Source organism: Primulina eburnea, chromosome 16, assembly GCF_022965805.1.
Source record: "Primulina eburnea isolate SZY01 chromosome 16, ASM2296580v1, whole genome shotgun sequence".
NCBI classification, from domain to species: Eukaryota; Viridiplantae; Streptophyta; class Magnoliopsida; order Lamiales; family Gesneriaceae; genus Primulina; species Primulina eburnea.
Genome location: NC_133116.1, coordinates 6,298,793 through 6,312,031, shown reverse-complemented (window position 1 = coordinate 6,312,031; position 13,239 = coordinate 6,298,793). Strand labels below are relative to the sequence as shown.

Sequence of the window (13,239 nt, the reverse complement as noted above, 5' to 3'; positions counted from 1 at the left end):
AGAAAATTTTCTTACATTTAGAAGGTCATACATAATCCGGAATATGGTAACGTTTGACTGTGAAATGTCCTTGAGCTGTCCGGCTGTAAATGAATACCTTATTTTTATCAGTTTAGTCATGGGCAATTATCAACATTTGGGCACAAATTTTTGTTTGAAAATCAGTATTTCTTTTTGGAGACGAAAAATACAAATTAGTATCAATCCCATCCTTTTCAAGTCATATTCAAATTGAGCATATAAAGTTAACTAAATTTGTAAATCTAAAAATGGCAGAATATGGAAAGCTTGTGGGTAGCTCCAAATGTGATTTCATCTTCACCTTTTTTTGTAAATAAAAAAGTTTTTTAGACCAAAATTAGTCTTTGCTCGTCATATTTTTAAGCTAAATTTGGTTTTAAGGAAGGCTACATAATCACGTATCATCCAATGTTGCCCGAAAATTCCCCTAGAAGTCCGCCTTAGACATTATCTTCCAGCTAATATATCACGTCAGATGGGTGTGATTATTCATCATATCTTGTAATATTTCGTACAATACCACTTACGTACATGGTTTATTATTGCTCCAAAAAGTGAAATTGTTCATCTTAAGCGCCCCTCACCCCCAACCCAACAGGATTGTGAGAGGAGGTAAATCATGGGTACATGGTTTATTATCATCATACCACTGTCGGTAAAATGGACAATGTGGAACAAATTTTTGTTAAAACTTGGCGAATCATCCATAAATACTATTTTACTCGGGACTCACCTTTGAGAACTAATGTCATAAAATGAGCCACATGAGAATTTCAAGTAATTGAACTTGAACATGGGATGTAGCTCTTCGTATATGACAACCGGAAGGATCCTAAAAATGAGACGTAGCTCATCATATATATGACAACCCCTAAGGCTAGGATCGAAATCGAATCAACCCGATATACATAGATATTAGATTCACATGAGAAACTATATGGCTAATTCATCCACATTGAAGCCAAATGTTTCATGTGACGATTTGTTGTATGTGACGATTTTTTTATTATAAATATAGAAATAGTATTGCAGACAAAGCCACAATCAACCAAAGTACCAAACCTAAGAAAATAAGTAGAGAAGTCCAAAAACTCAGTTACACGTATTATTCAACTGCCACATTTTAAAACAGGATGGATACACAATCACAAAACTGCCCCACATGATCATTTTCCTTAAAAAAAGGACTGCTTCAAGGACCATATATGTTTTTCTTTATAAAAAACTAAGCAACAGGGTAGTGCCTACGCCTCTATTTTGCTCCACAAAAGTCAATTCACTTTTGCATCAATCACCTTCCGGGCAAACGAGGGTAAACAGAAAGCTGCAGAATGGATCTGAGTAGGAGAAAGAGCAGAACTTATTCACTGGTGAAACAATGGAGAACATATCAAGTAGAAAGGGAAAGCAATATGTGCAAAACTAGTACCTCAGAGTTGTAGAATTTCAAAGGTCCATTTGTTTTGACATGACTAATATCTGCATCGATTGGATTGATTGGTTTCTTGAAATCAACTGAGGGACCTTCGGTCGCGCAAAGCATGAATCCCATAACACCACTAAAAAGAAATTGTCCGAAAATATGCAGAGTGGTTAGTTTAACGTACAAGCAAACAGATGCTCACCAAAAGAACAGTTATTCATAATAATACTGAGAATTTTGGTTTGAGATCTACGTTCACGTAAGTGTAGAGATATATCAGGAAGAGCGTAAAAGAGAGGAAAACGAATCATGATTTATGTGAATTCAAATGAGAGAGAGAGAGAGTATGCCTTGGGTATGTTGGTACCGTGGTCCAAGCGTAATTGACAGAGCCCTTGAAAATTTGGCGACAATTGGAAACAATATCTTCAATAATGTGCATGTGAAGCCATATGCTTTCAGCTTGAGTACAAACGACTCCTCCTGGGCGAAGAGCCTTTGCCACTGACTCAAAGAAAGGCTTTTCAAACAACTCTTTTGCAGGGCCTGAGTGTAAAGTTAAAAGTTAATTAAACTTGTGCAACCTTTTTAAGTTCTTGAGAACAATTTTCCTGAAGACATACATACCTACTGGGTCTGAAGAATCCACTATGATTGCATCATAAGTTCCTTGTGGCACAGCCTTGAGAAATGCAACTCCTGCAGAGATTGAAGCAAACCCGCTGATGTAATAATTCAATGCATTGAGAGGGGATGCATAAAAATAAATGGAGGGTAAGAAAAAGTGAATGGAAGTCATAGCTGACTATACCGTCTCCAATGTGCAGGTTCACACGGGGATCATCAAAGCCGACAGACACACTGGGGAAAAATTGTTTAGAAACCTGGGATATATCGGTTGATTATCTTAAATTAGCCAAATAACTATGTTCTAACTTCTGAAATTTGTTAACAAAAACTCAGGCAAGGACAGAGTAATTGTGGATCGTAAGCAGAATTTGCAGATAAAAGACACTTATCCATGTACTCCGCATCGGATAACAGAGAAAACTAAAAACCCAAACATTAAAAGCTGAAAATATAAACATATGTAAGGAAGTGAAAATATATGAATAACTTACATCAACTACCATCTTATCAATCTCGCAGATGTCAATCTTCTCAACAGAGGAATGACGAGACACTTCTCGCAAGACGCCGCCATCTCCTCCTCCAATTACAAGAACCTAAAACAGAGCAGTACAGACAATGAATTGATGACAGTGAAGTACAGAATCATTTTTCCTGGTTAGGAATGATCCCTTTAGAAATATAATCTTAAGTCAAGCAATTTGAATTGTCATCGAAGATTGGATAAATGTAAAGCATTTATCATTTATTGTGTAAGCTATTGTAATTTTTTGGCTACCCACCAATACTTGGAGACAAATATGACATTTTTTCTACAAAATTATTTTTCTATGTTAAGTTTAGCACATATGTGAAGTTCTACACCCGAGTATGACACTTACATCTCTGTAATCTGAAACTGTACTGATCCTTACCTAAACCTCAAAGATTGACAACCACTTAGAATCTTAGATACTTCTACGGGAGATCAAAAACTTACTAGAAAGCAAATACCTTTTTTGGATTTGGTAATGAGCAAAGTGGAAGATGGACAATCATTTCTTGATAAGCACATTCATCCCTCTCTGTGAGTTGAATTACACCATCCAAGACAAGAACTTTTCCATAAGTTGATGACTGAAAAAAAAAATAAACAAGGATTCACGATTCATGCATCAACTGACACTAATTGAAAAATCGAACTAATTCTAGAATCAAACCAATGTTAAGTGTTTTTTACTACACGGAGCATCACAAACCTGAAAAACCAACACATTCTGATAGTCAGATTTTCCCTGGAATAATATTTTTTCTACCTTTAAAGAGTGTGCTTCTCCTGCATTAATTCCAACACTACTCAATTGAGAATCAGAACTAGGGAAAACCACACAAGTTCGGAGCTGAACATACCAAGAAAGAGAAATCAATATTATTCCGCGACTTACGAGCCTACTTCTCATTTTCATTATTGTTGAAAGGAAAATGCTACATTTCGGATATTCAAAAGAATTCATCATTCACTCAATGAGTGGAAAAAATGAATTCATAAGGTATGTAATAAATTCAGGACAAAGTAGACGGGAGGAGAAATGGGACTGAGAGAATGTATATACTTTAAACTCACCGTTGTAAGGAACAATTGCCGACAAGAGGCAAAGTGTTAGGCAGGAGCCATAAAACGGTAAAAAAAAAGTGATCGAATTAATCAATCCAAGGGTAGAGAAGAGAGAGAAACAGAAAGGCATCTAAGTCTACAATATTCTCTTGATTGTGCAAAGCTCGAATACATACTTAAAACCACATTATATGCATGATTTCATCAACTAAATTAAAACCTCCCATTCGAAGACCGTACAAAAACTCCAATTTCATATAAAAATCCCTTTACATCAATAATCAAGTTACACTCCGTTTTTTTCTTAAATGAAAAACTCTGTTTCATTCCAATTTTTCTTGATCCATCACCTCGAACAGATAAGTAAAAACACGGGGAAAGTTAAACAACAACACACATATATAGATAACATAAATGAAGAAACAAACACAGATCCACACAAATAAACAACTTCAGTTCAGGTAAACAGAATTTCACAAAAACTCGCCAGGCCACATTGGGCTAATCTCGGAGAACCATCCAGGAATGACTGCAGAGATGCACTCGGGCAAGTTCTCCGCTGCACCGTCGCCGCTGTGGTTGACTTCCATAGTAGAACAGCTGTTCGGTCCCTGGTTCTCTACCTCGCGCGGCCTCTTGAGCGGTAAATCAGTGGCAGATTGAACCCCTTCTGGCATGAGTATATGGGTATATGGTTAGGTTACGCGGTCTCTATCTGCAAGTAGATTGTCCACGCCAAACAACCCCTTATACGCACCTCCTCAACACGTGATTGCGTTTGGGACGACACCTCTCAAATTCCCTATCATTTTGCCGCTTTATATTATTATATTATTATTGATATTTTTTTAACATATCCTACCCGTAATTATTGGACAAGATTTTGCTCTTCATATTTCTATAAAAAATATTTAATACTAAAAAATATGAATAGATCTTTTGTGAGATGAGTGAGACGGATCAACTCTACTGATATTCATAATAAAAAAATAATAATATTCTTAGCATAAAAAGTAATATTTTTTCATGGATGACCCAAATAAGATATCTGTATCACAAAATACGACCCGTGAAACCGTTTCACACAAGTTTTTGCCATCAAATATATAGTTAATATCGTTTTATATTAGTTTTTACTAACATACTTCTATTAATTAATTCTTTGGATTGTCTTAAATATTTATGTTAGTTTCTATATTTAATAACATTTTATTTTAGATTTTATTAATATACGCATATTAACTTAATCTTTAAAAACAAGCAATATTTATTTTTAAATTTTGCTTTTCAAAGATAGAAGAATTTATGGTCGCATTTCTATTCATCAATTGATTTGGAATCTCGTTTCTTTTGGGTGTTATAAAAATCCATAAATTTTAAGTCCGCATTCTTGCAATTTTTTTACTTATTTATTAACTATTGCAATATATTTCAAATTCTCACAAAAATCGATAGATCCTAATTTTTCATACAAACACAACTTGAGTAAACTTTTATTTCAAATTCCAATTTGAAATTTATTAAATCAAGTTGACTAAAAATTAAATTAAAGAATGTCAAAAACTTGTGTGAGACGGTCTCATGGGTTGTATTTGTGAGACGGATATCTTATTTAGGTCATCCATGAAAAAATATTACTTTTTATGCTAAAAGTATTACTTTTTATTGTGAATATGGGTAGAGTTGACCCATTTCACGGATTAAGATCCGTGATACGGTCTCACATGAGACTCACTCTTAAAGAATTTGAAATCTCTAATGTTCAAATATTTTTTTTTCTTCAATTTCAATTGCACTAGCTGACCTTGTTATTTGAAATCCATTCATTTCAAATCCTTCTATATGATAAATCCAAATCTTATCATCCAAAGACAACCTAAGATTTATCCTATTCTAATTTAATTTAAACCATCATATATCATTCACAATAAAACAAATTATTATAAAACCATCATAAATTTAAAGAGTATTTCTCTTGTGAGACGGCCTCACAAATCTTTATCTATGAGACGGGTCAATCATACCGATATTCACAATAAAAGTAATATTCTTAGCATAAAAAGTAACATTTTTTCATGGATGACCCAAATAAAATATCCGTCTCACAAAATATGACTTATGATACCGTATCAGACAAATTTTGCTAATTTAAAATACCTAAAGTCATCATATTTAATATTTATTTTAATAAATAAATAGTAAATCTAATTAAAACCATATATAATATTATTTAATTGTAATATAATCTCTAAATTGTACCTGACTGTTTATTTTCCAAAAATTAAAGATAATTTTTTTTAATAAAAAAACCCAACAAGTACGTAAGTGCACAATTAATTAATATTTGCAACACACATAATAATGATTTTGTTATTATTAGTTGACGAAAATAATGATTGCATCGTTATTAATTTCAGAGGGCATGTGAAATAAAAAAGGCAGAGATAGGGATTGGGAAAAGCAAACTCTTTTCACCAACGTGCAGAGGGAGAAATAGGCCATGTTTTTGAATTAGAGATGTAAACGAATTAAATATATTTATGAGTTTTTTGAGCCGTTTCGAATAATATTTGGTTCGAATTTGAAATTATCGAATTCGAGCCGAACTCAAACATATTCGAATATTTTTCGAATCGAATTCGAGCTAAAATTATATTGTTCGATTGTTCGCGAACCTTAGCATTATATTTAAAAAATAAATAAAATATTATTAAGTATATGTATATAATATTATTAAGTACATATATATCTAATATAATATTATTAAGTTCGAATCGAATTCAAACTCGAGCTGCAGTTCGAATCGAAAATAATAAAAGTTCGAGTTTCGAATCGAGCTTCGAATATATTTATTCGGATTCGAGCTCGAGTACTGAAAATTTCTTAAAATTCGATTCGATTCGTTTACAGCCCTATTTTGAATTAAGATTTTAAATATTAATTTTTTTAATATTTTAAATTAATCTATGTTAACTAATATAAAGTTCATTTAAATTGAGCTACCCGGACCACTAATAAATGTTGCTCGGACACTGCCTATTGGCCACATTTATTTAATTTAATTTAATTATATAGATTAGAATTATATCAGATATGATATTTAGGTCTCAAGACTTAAAAGAACTCTTGAATTAACTTATGAAATATTCTAAATAATTAAAATAAATGTGATCATGCTGGTATCTTATTAAAAAATTAAATAGTTTTATCAACGCATTTTTCTCTAAAATATCGAAAAATAAAAATTATAATACGACGAATCTGGGAGACATCAACTCTTTAATCAAAAAATCAAATTCGCTAACTTGTTTAAGAAGATCTCACATATTGTATTTTGTGAGACACATATCTTATTTGGGTAATTCATGAAATAATATTATTTTTTATGCTAAGAGTATTACTTTTTATGGTAAATATCGGTAATATTAACTCTCTCACAGATAAAGATTCGTAAGACCATCTCACAAGATACCTATTATTCGCTATTAATACACTAACTTCTCATCCATGTTCTCTTTTCTCGAAATAAAGATTAGTTTAGTTCGCACGAGAATTGAAGTTTTAAATTGGAGCATCCTATGGGTTTAAAAATTTATGATAAATTGATAATCTATGTACTCTTGCATTGATGTATAGTATTGGAATGTATTCGAGGACCCACTGAATAAAACAACAATAAAAATTAGGTCATTTTGTGTAACGATATCACATATTTTTATTATTTGAGACAAATCAATCTTGTCTATATTTACAATAATAAGTAATAATTTTAACATAAAAAATAATATTTTTCATAAGTAATCCAAATAAAATATCTATCTCATAATCATCTCACAAAAAGTTATATATATATCATAAAAAATTTCATAAAATCGTCTTACAATTTTTTTTTTTGATATAGATAATTGTTTTATTTTTTATAAAATTATTCTATTTTTAAAAGATTTAAATTTAAGCGATTTTAAAATATTAGATAATTAGATTTTTACTGGACTACGAGCCCAATAGACAAAGACCATAAGACCCTTCAAGTCGGGGTTGAGCCGCTTAATCATTAATGGCACAAAAGAATTCCAAATTTGTAAGTATTTCTTTTTAAAAAAAATGCTGGCAATGGAAAATTATTATTTAAAATTCGGAGGGTCTACCAAATTTCAAAATTTATCTAAAGTTTATGAGTTTGGATTGCTCGGAAGTCAGAACTTATAACGTAAATGCAGCATATATAAATAAATACAGTAAACACGAGATAATTTGAGGTTGAGAACCACAAAATATCTCTATGTACACTCTTCGCGGTAGGAACTTTTATATATACTAATAGATCGTGACACATATATGCATAAAAAATATTATTTCATTCTCTAATATTTTTGAACACACGCATAAAAAAAAAAAGAAATTATTTCATTCTCCAGCCATTTTACGAAATGTTAATCTATAAAAGAATATTCTTTAAATTTTATTTACTTTGTAAAAAATAAAAATAAAAGAATATTATTATTTTCAACTAATCGAGTTCACTAACTTAGAGACTGATTGTGTTGCATCGGTCTCTGGAGACCGAACAATGGAGGATAATTCACAATCCCGACTCACTAGTTGCTAGGATACTAGAGTCTAAAAAGATGTTATCTTAAAAAGATGTTATCTTAGACATCAGTCTCTAATGGATGCTAGATTGGGCCATAACCCTTCATATGTATGGAGATCGATATTATGGAGCATAGAGCTTATTAAAGATGGTTTGTATCGGAGAGTTGGTGATGGGAAACAAATAAGAATATATGATGACCGGTGGATCCCAACCTTCCGAAAGGACCTCGCATTGAACATACCTGAAGGTGATAATGGTCGAGTGCAAACATTGATTACTAATGGACAGTGGGATGCTAGTATCTTGAATAATCGGTTTCTTGAGCGCGGAAATACAGAGGATCCCACTCCCAAGCACCCAAGAACAAGACAGAATTTATTGGTTCTTTAAGGTCAAATGTAAATATTCGGTCCGAAGCAGGTACAAGAAGGAAACTGGGTTTTCTGAGCCACCGAATAACTGTTATGAGAAGGGGTTATGTAGTTGTGGAAATGGTGGTTGTCCCTTAATCTACAACCTAAAATAAAGATATTCTTTTGGTGTGTATCTCATGATATCATACCCGCGGCCGTTAATTTATCCAGACATCATGTACCAGTAGAGATGAGGGATGTCAATTGTGAGGCCATGCCAGGGATATAACTATCCATTCATTATCGTTCTGTCCAGCCACTGTCCACCTTTGGAAGCCACAAAGTTCTAACAAATGCTGAAAAAAAAAACGGTACAGCGATGCCGGACCTATGTGGCTGGCTACGGGAATCATTTACAAAAGCTGAATGTGAAGAATCTATTATACAGACGTGGGCGACGTGGAAGGAAAGACGAAAAAAAAATTCATGCAGGAATAGGATATCACGTAGCCAGCAAGGTTTCAGACATAGAATGTCTGGAAGAGTACCTAAAATCTATGAATCAAAATAAGGCTCCACAAACGACTTTTCCAAAACCAAAGACTAGAGACAGAGTAGGGGTTGTTGCATTCGGTCAGAGTATAGCCAAACCACAGTCTGTGGTTGACGGGGAACTAACGGCAATCCGAGAAGGTCTGAAGATAGCTAAAGAACGGCATTGTGTTCCTATACAAATCGCATTAGATTCTCTATTTGCGGTACAAGCACTCACAAACCCAAGTGAAAATTTAAGCTACACTGGTATCCTAGTTTCTGAAGTTTCGTAACTACTTGACGAACTTGAGCGAACTAGCCTTGTCCATGTTAAACATAGTTGCACATAATCTTGCTAAAAAACTTTTGTCCCCAAATCCCACTTCTTGGGACGGTGGGATTTTTTTTTTTGCTGAAATCTTATGTACTTGACGAACTACATCAATAAAAGGTTCAAAGATTTATATATAAAAAATACTCATTATATATAAAAATAAAGAAGGTATAAGTCAATTACTACCATCTAAACATTTCTTTTCATTAGTGCTAGTCAATGAAGAAAGAAAAACAAATATTAAAAATATAATAGGATAAAAAATATATGCTCCAGTAATCCGAGGTGAAAAATGGCAGGCCGACTCATCATCCTGTAAAAAATCTACAGAGTTCGACCAAGTTCAAATGCCAACGGGTGCTTATGTGCGTTTCATAGAAAACTGAAATATTACAGAACAATCGCATCCTTGAGGTGAGGACTGAGGACATTACCGGCCAAATCTAGGCTGCAAAACCAACACTTCGCTTCATGTTTTTACGGATGCAGCAAGTTTCAGGGGAATTAAGCTTTCAACGCTTAGGCAAACCAACTTGAAAGTGGGATTGAAACAGTACCTACTTTGCAGAAACTGCAAATTTTTTGAAGACCAAATGAAAACGAGAAGACGTATCAATACACATCATTTCAACCTATGCTTTAATCTGAGAAAGCTCCAGTGAAAACAATAACGTAGCCTTAATCTAAGTCTCCACATTCTTCTATTTATTCACAATACAATCCCAGATGTAGTTTGCATCGTTTCACCATTACCAAATGGATTGGTTTTCCATTCAATAAAAAGACAAACTGTATTATACAGTAAAATATCCAGTAAACAACATGACCAACACTCAGTTGCCCAGAATTAACCACATAGTTCAAATACGGCACCAAAATTACGATATCACCTTTCTCATTAGAACAAGAAAACTAAAAACAATATCAACAGCTTTAAAATACAAGACGTAAACTTCTCAATTACGTTGCACGTTGCACGCATAACAAATACCTCATGCTTCTACACAGAAAGTAAATGGTCCGTGTGTACCAGGGACAAGCAGACTGTTAAAAGAAGTCCTGAACCTTCTATGGACTTTATAGTTAAGAAAGAAACGCCCCTCGTGTGAATTTAATTTTGTTCCCGTCTCATTTTCAAATAAGAAAAGTTTCTTTGGAAAGCCAAAATTGCTTGCACCAAATGCCGAAGTCCAATCTCTGGCCAAAGTTCGTTGGGGGAGTACAGAAGGGATGATGCACTTTGCCATAGAAGGAAATTGCTTAAACGGGTCTCGCCTGAAGTACGTATTATGATATCAGGATCAGGCGCAACAGCCATACGCATATGTTTCTCGATATCTTCCACATCGATGAGAGACTTGCCTTTATTTTTCCCATTACATCTTAGTCCAATTAAACCATATCCGGCACCACTACTGTCAAGGACTCTGAACTCTTCTGATTTTTCTTCGCAAGTTTTTTCAATGGCATGGATTATCTCATCTGTTGACGTATAGGCGATGCAAATTGATAACACAGCTTTTGAATTATCAGCAGTGGCGTCCATAGCCCTTTTGGCTGCCAACTTGACAGAATTGCTCAATAGTTCAAAATTTCCAATAACATACACCCTCACTCCGTATTGGCTAAGTACATACTCCCCCTCAATTAACGATTCAATCTTTTCTTGAATCAACTGCATAGTGGATTGAACTTCTTCAGGCCTTCTTTTGAAATTTTCTATGCTAAAAGCATAAACAGTCACGTATTTCACCTCAAACTCGTAACAATATCTTAGCATGTTCATAAGAGCGGAATACCCCTCCTTATGGCCGGCCCCTTCTTCTAAATTTTGCTTCTTTGCATATCTCCGATTACCATCCATGATAAATGCAATATGCTTTGGCATAGGTCCAACAGATAGAATGAAAAATAAACATCTGCGCAGAAAGCTTTTCAAATCTTCAAAGAATTGAGTTGCTAGATTACAAATCTTGCTCTCCATAAACACTAAATGAAGTGTGACAAACCTTTGATGAAATTAGCCTGATAACAACAAAAAAATCATATTATCCACTATCCATGTTGTTCTGAGCTCATAAATAATGATTTAGGCCTGTGGAAGAGCAAAGTGGTGGCTGGAGGGGGCGGTCCCCTCCTCCTTCATCTTGCTGGTATACATGTCTTTTTTTCAATATATGAACATTAGTTCAAATTCGAAAAGTTTTCTACATAAATTTTGCTCCTCTACACACCATTTCAGGCTCCACAACAGCAGATTACTTTCGGTCGCACCGGGGTGTGTTCTTCATTTGTCAACCAATGCATTTCACTTTCTAGGATCAAAGGAATGAAACCAGCAGGGGAAGATAGCTGTCGCTTACTTTAGCAAGAATCTTGAGATTTTTGGTAACAAATTCACTCGAAAAAATAATCCTTAATTCACAAAGTTATCAACTTTTTTCCTGATAAATTGATCAATCAATGAAACACATACTCCAGAATAAAATAATCAAGATTCTAGGCTCCAGCAAACATCTTCACAATTTAACAAGCTCACACGTCAAATCAACCGAGTAAGATTTATAAATAAAGGATAGCAACAAATTAAAGAACTCACCAAGAAAAACCTTCACCCTCCCCGAAGGAAAAACTCAAGACATCCGTGCATCACATAAAGTAGAACAAAAAAAATCGTATTCACGTTCCATAACAAAATTATCCAGATTAAGATCACTCATACCAAGATATCCAGTGATAACACCTGGCATGGATAGCACATAAACACAAATGTTGAACCTTTACACAGATTTATCTGAAAGAATGACACTTACATAGATGAATCTAAGAAAATATATGGGACGAATCCAGAAAGAGAAGATATTCACCTGGGTTTTCCGAAAATCGCGTGGCAAAGAGAGGAAAACTTGATGCAATGGACGAATCCGACAGTGATTTCGTTCTACTTTTCGTTTTTCTGTCGTCTGCGCTTTGAACGAAGCTCATGAATATATTCTGAATTGACCCTTCGTATTTTAATTGATTGAGTCTCTCGCAACAGAGGACACATGTATGGTAATTAATTAATTAATTGGGAACGTGGATTCTCACCTAAAAAGGCATTTGCAATTTCAAATGATTTCTCGCATCACTATATTTTATTTTGAGTAGGTCTCATGTGAGATCGTCTCACGGATCACAATCCATGAGACGGGTCAACCCTACCCATATCTACAATAAAAAGTAATACTCTTAGCATAAAAAGTAATACTTTTTCATGGATTATCCAAATAAAGATCCGTCTCACAAAATACGACCCGTGAGACCGTCTCACACAAATTTTTGCCTTTTACTTTAGTATTACTTTTGACCACTCAAAAGTCGATTCTCCAGTTTTGTTCAGATTCAACTCAACTACAAACAGAGAGGACTTGGGCTTATTGTTAAGGTTGACGTCTTATGTTAAGGTGGATGTTTTAAAATTTGTTGGTATCATGTTCAAGTCTATAAGTTTTTAATTTATTTAAATAGATTTAGTTGTTTATTTGAATAAGTAAGTCTCGGATATACGCTCAAATCATATCGATAGTGAGGATAGTTACATTATATCTATGTAGTCTGAAATAATATTACACTTATAAGATATCCGATATCGTGTCCACGAAAGCGTCTTATTTTCAAGGTTTCCCCACAGAGTCCCGATCCCAGAGCAAAAATTGTCATCCCTAACCTCTCCTTTGTATCGAAGAGATTTAGATTATTTCGTCAAAGTGG

At 33.9% G+C, this 13,239-nt stretch overlaps 2 protein-coding genes across 6 annotated transcripts; both read right to left on the bottom strand.

Moving 5' to 3' along the window:
• Nucleotides 1-1,065: 1,065 nt before the first annotated feature.
• Nucleotides 1,066-4,466, bottom strand: LOC140816658 (spermidine synthase 1). The gene is made up of 9 exons (XM_073176050.1): nt 4,156-4,466; nt 3,313-3,389; nt 3,068-3,190; nt 2,566-2,670; nt 2,256-2,328; nt 2,072-2,143; nt 1,795-1,990; nt 1,451-1,580; nt 1,066-1,358 (listed from the first exon to the last, which is right to left on the bottom strand). Exons 1-9 carry the CDS (start codon nt 4,343-4,345, stop codon nt 1,293-1,295), a joined length of 1,032 nt encoding a protein of 343 aa, XP_073032151.1. The 5' UTR covers nt 4,346-4,466; the 3' UTR covers nt 1,066-1,292.
• A 5,898-nt stretch (nt 4,467-10,364) lies between these two features.
• On the bottom strand, nt 10,365-12,499 carry LOC140816945 (dehydrodolichyl diphosphate synthase CPT3-like). 5 transcript variants are annotated; one of them, XM_073176460.1, is made up of 3 exons: nt 12,354-12,491; nt 11,721-12,229; nt 10,365-11,511 (listed from the first exon to the last, which is right to left on the bottom strand). In XM_073176460.1, the coding sequence occupies exon 3, from the start codon at nt 11,468-11,470 to the stop codon at nt 10,598-10,600; it is 873 nt and encodes a 290-aa protein (XP_073032561.1). In that variant the 5' UTR covers nt 11,471-11,511; nt 11,721-12,229; nt 12,354-12,491; the 3' UTR covers nt 10,365-10,597. The 5 variants fall into 5 exon arrangements, with proteins under 5 accessions (XP_073032561.1, XP_073032563.1, XP_073032559.1 ...); XM_073176462.1 differs by having other exon boundaries at nt 11,721-11,930; nt 12,354-12,464; XM_073176458.1 differs by lacking the exon at nt 11,721-12,229 and having other exon boundaries at nt 12,354-12,499.
• Between the last annotated feature and the right edge of the window lie 740 nt (nt 12,500-13,239).

Coding starts and splice junctions, on each gene's coding strand:
- LOC140816658 (XM_073176050.1), bottom strand. CDS start 4,345: ATGCCAGAAGGGGTTCAATCTGCCACTGATTTACCGCTCAAGAGGCCG. Junction 2,144..2,255: donor GAACCTGCACATTGGAGACG/GTATAGTCAGCT, acceptor CAATCTCTGCAG/GAGTTGCATTTCTCAAGGCT. Junction 1,359..1,450: donor TGAAATTCTACAACTCTGAG/GTACTAGTTTTG, acceptor TCTCCTACTCAG/ATCCATTCTGCAGCTTTCTG.
- LOC140816945 (XM_073176458.1), bottom strand. CDS start 11,470: ATGGAGAGCAAGATTTGTAATCTAGCAACTCAATTCTTTGAAGATTTG.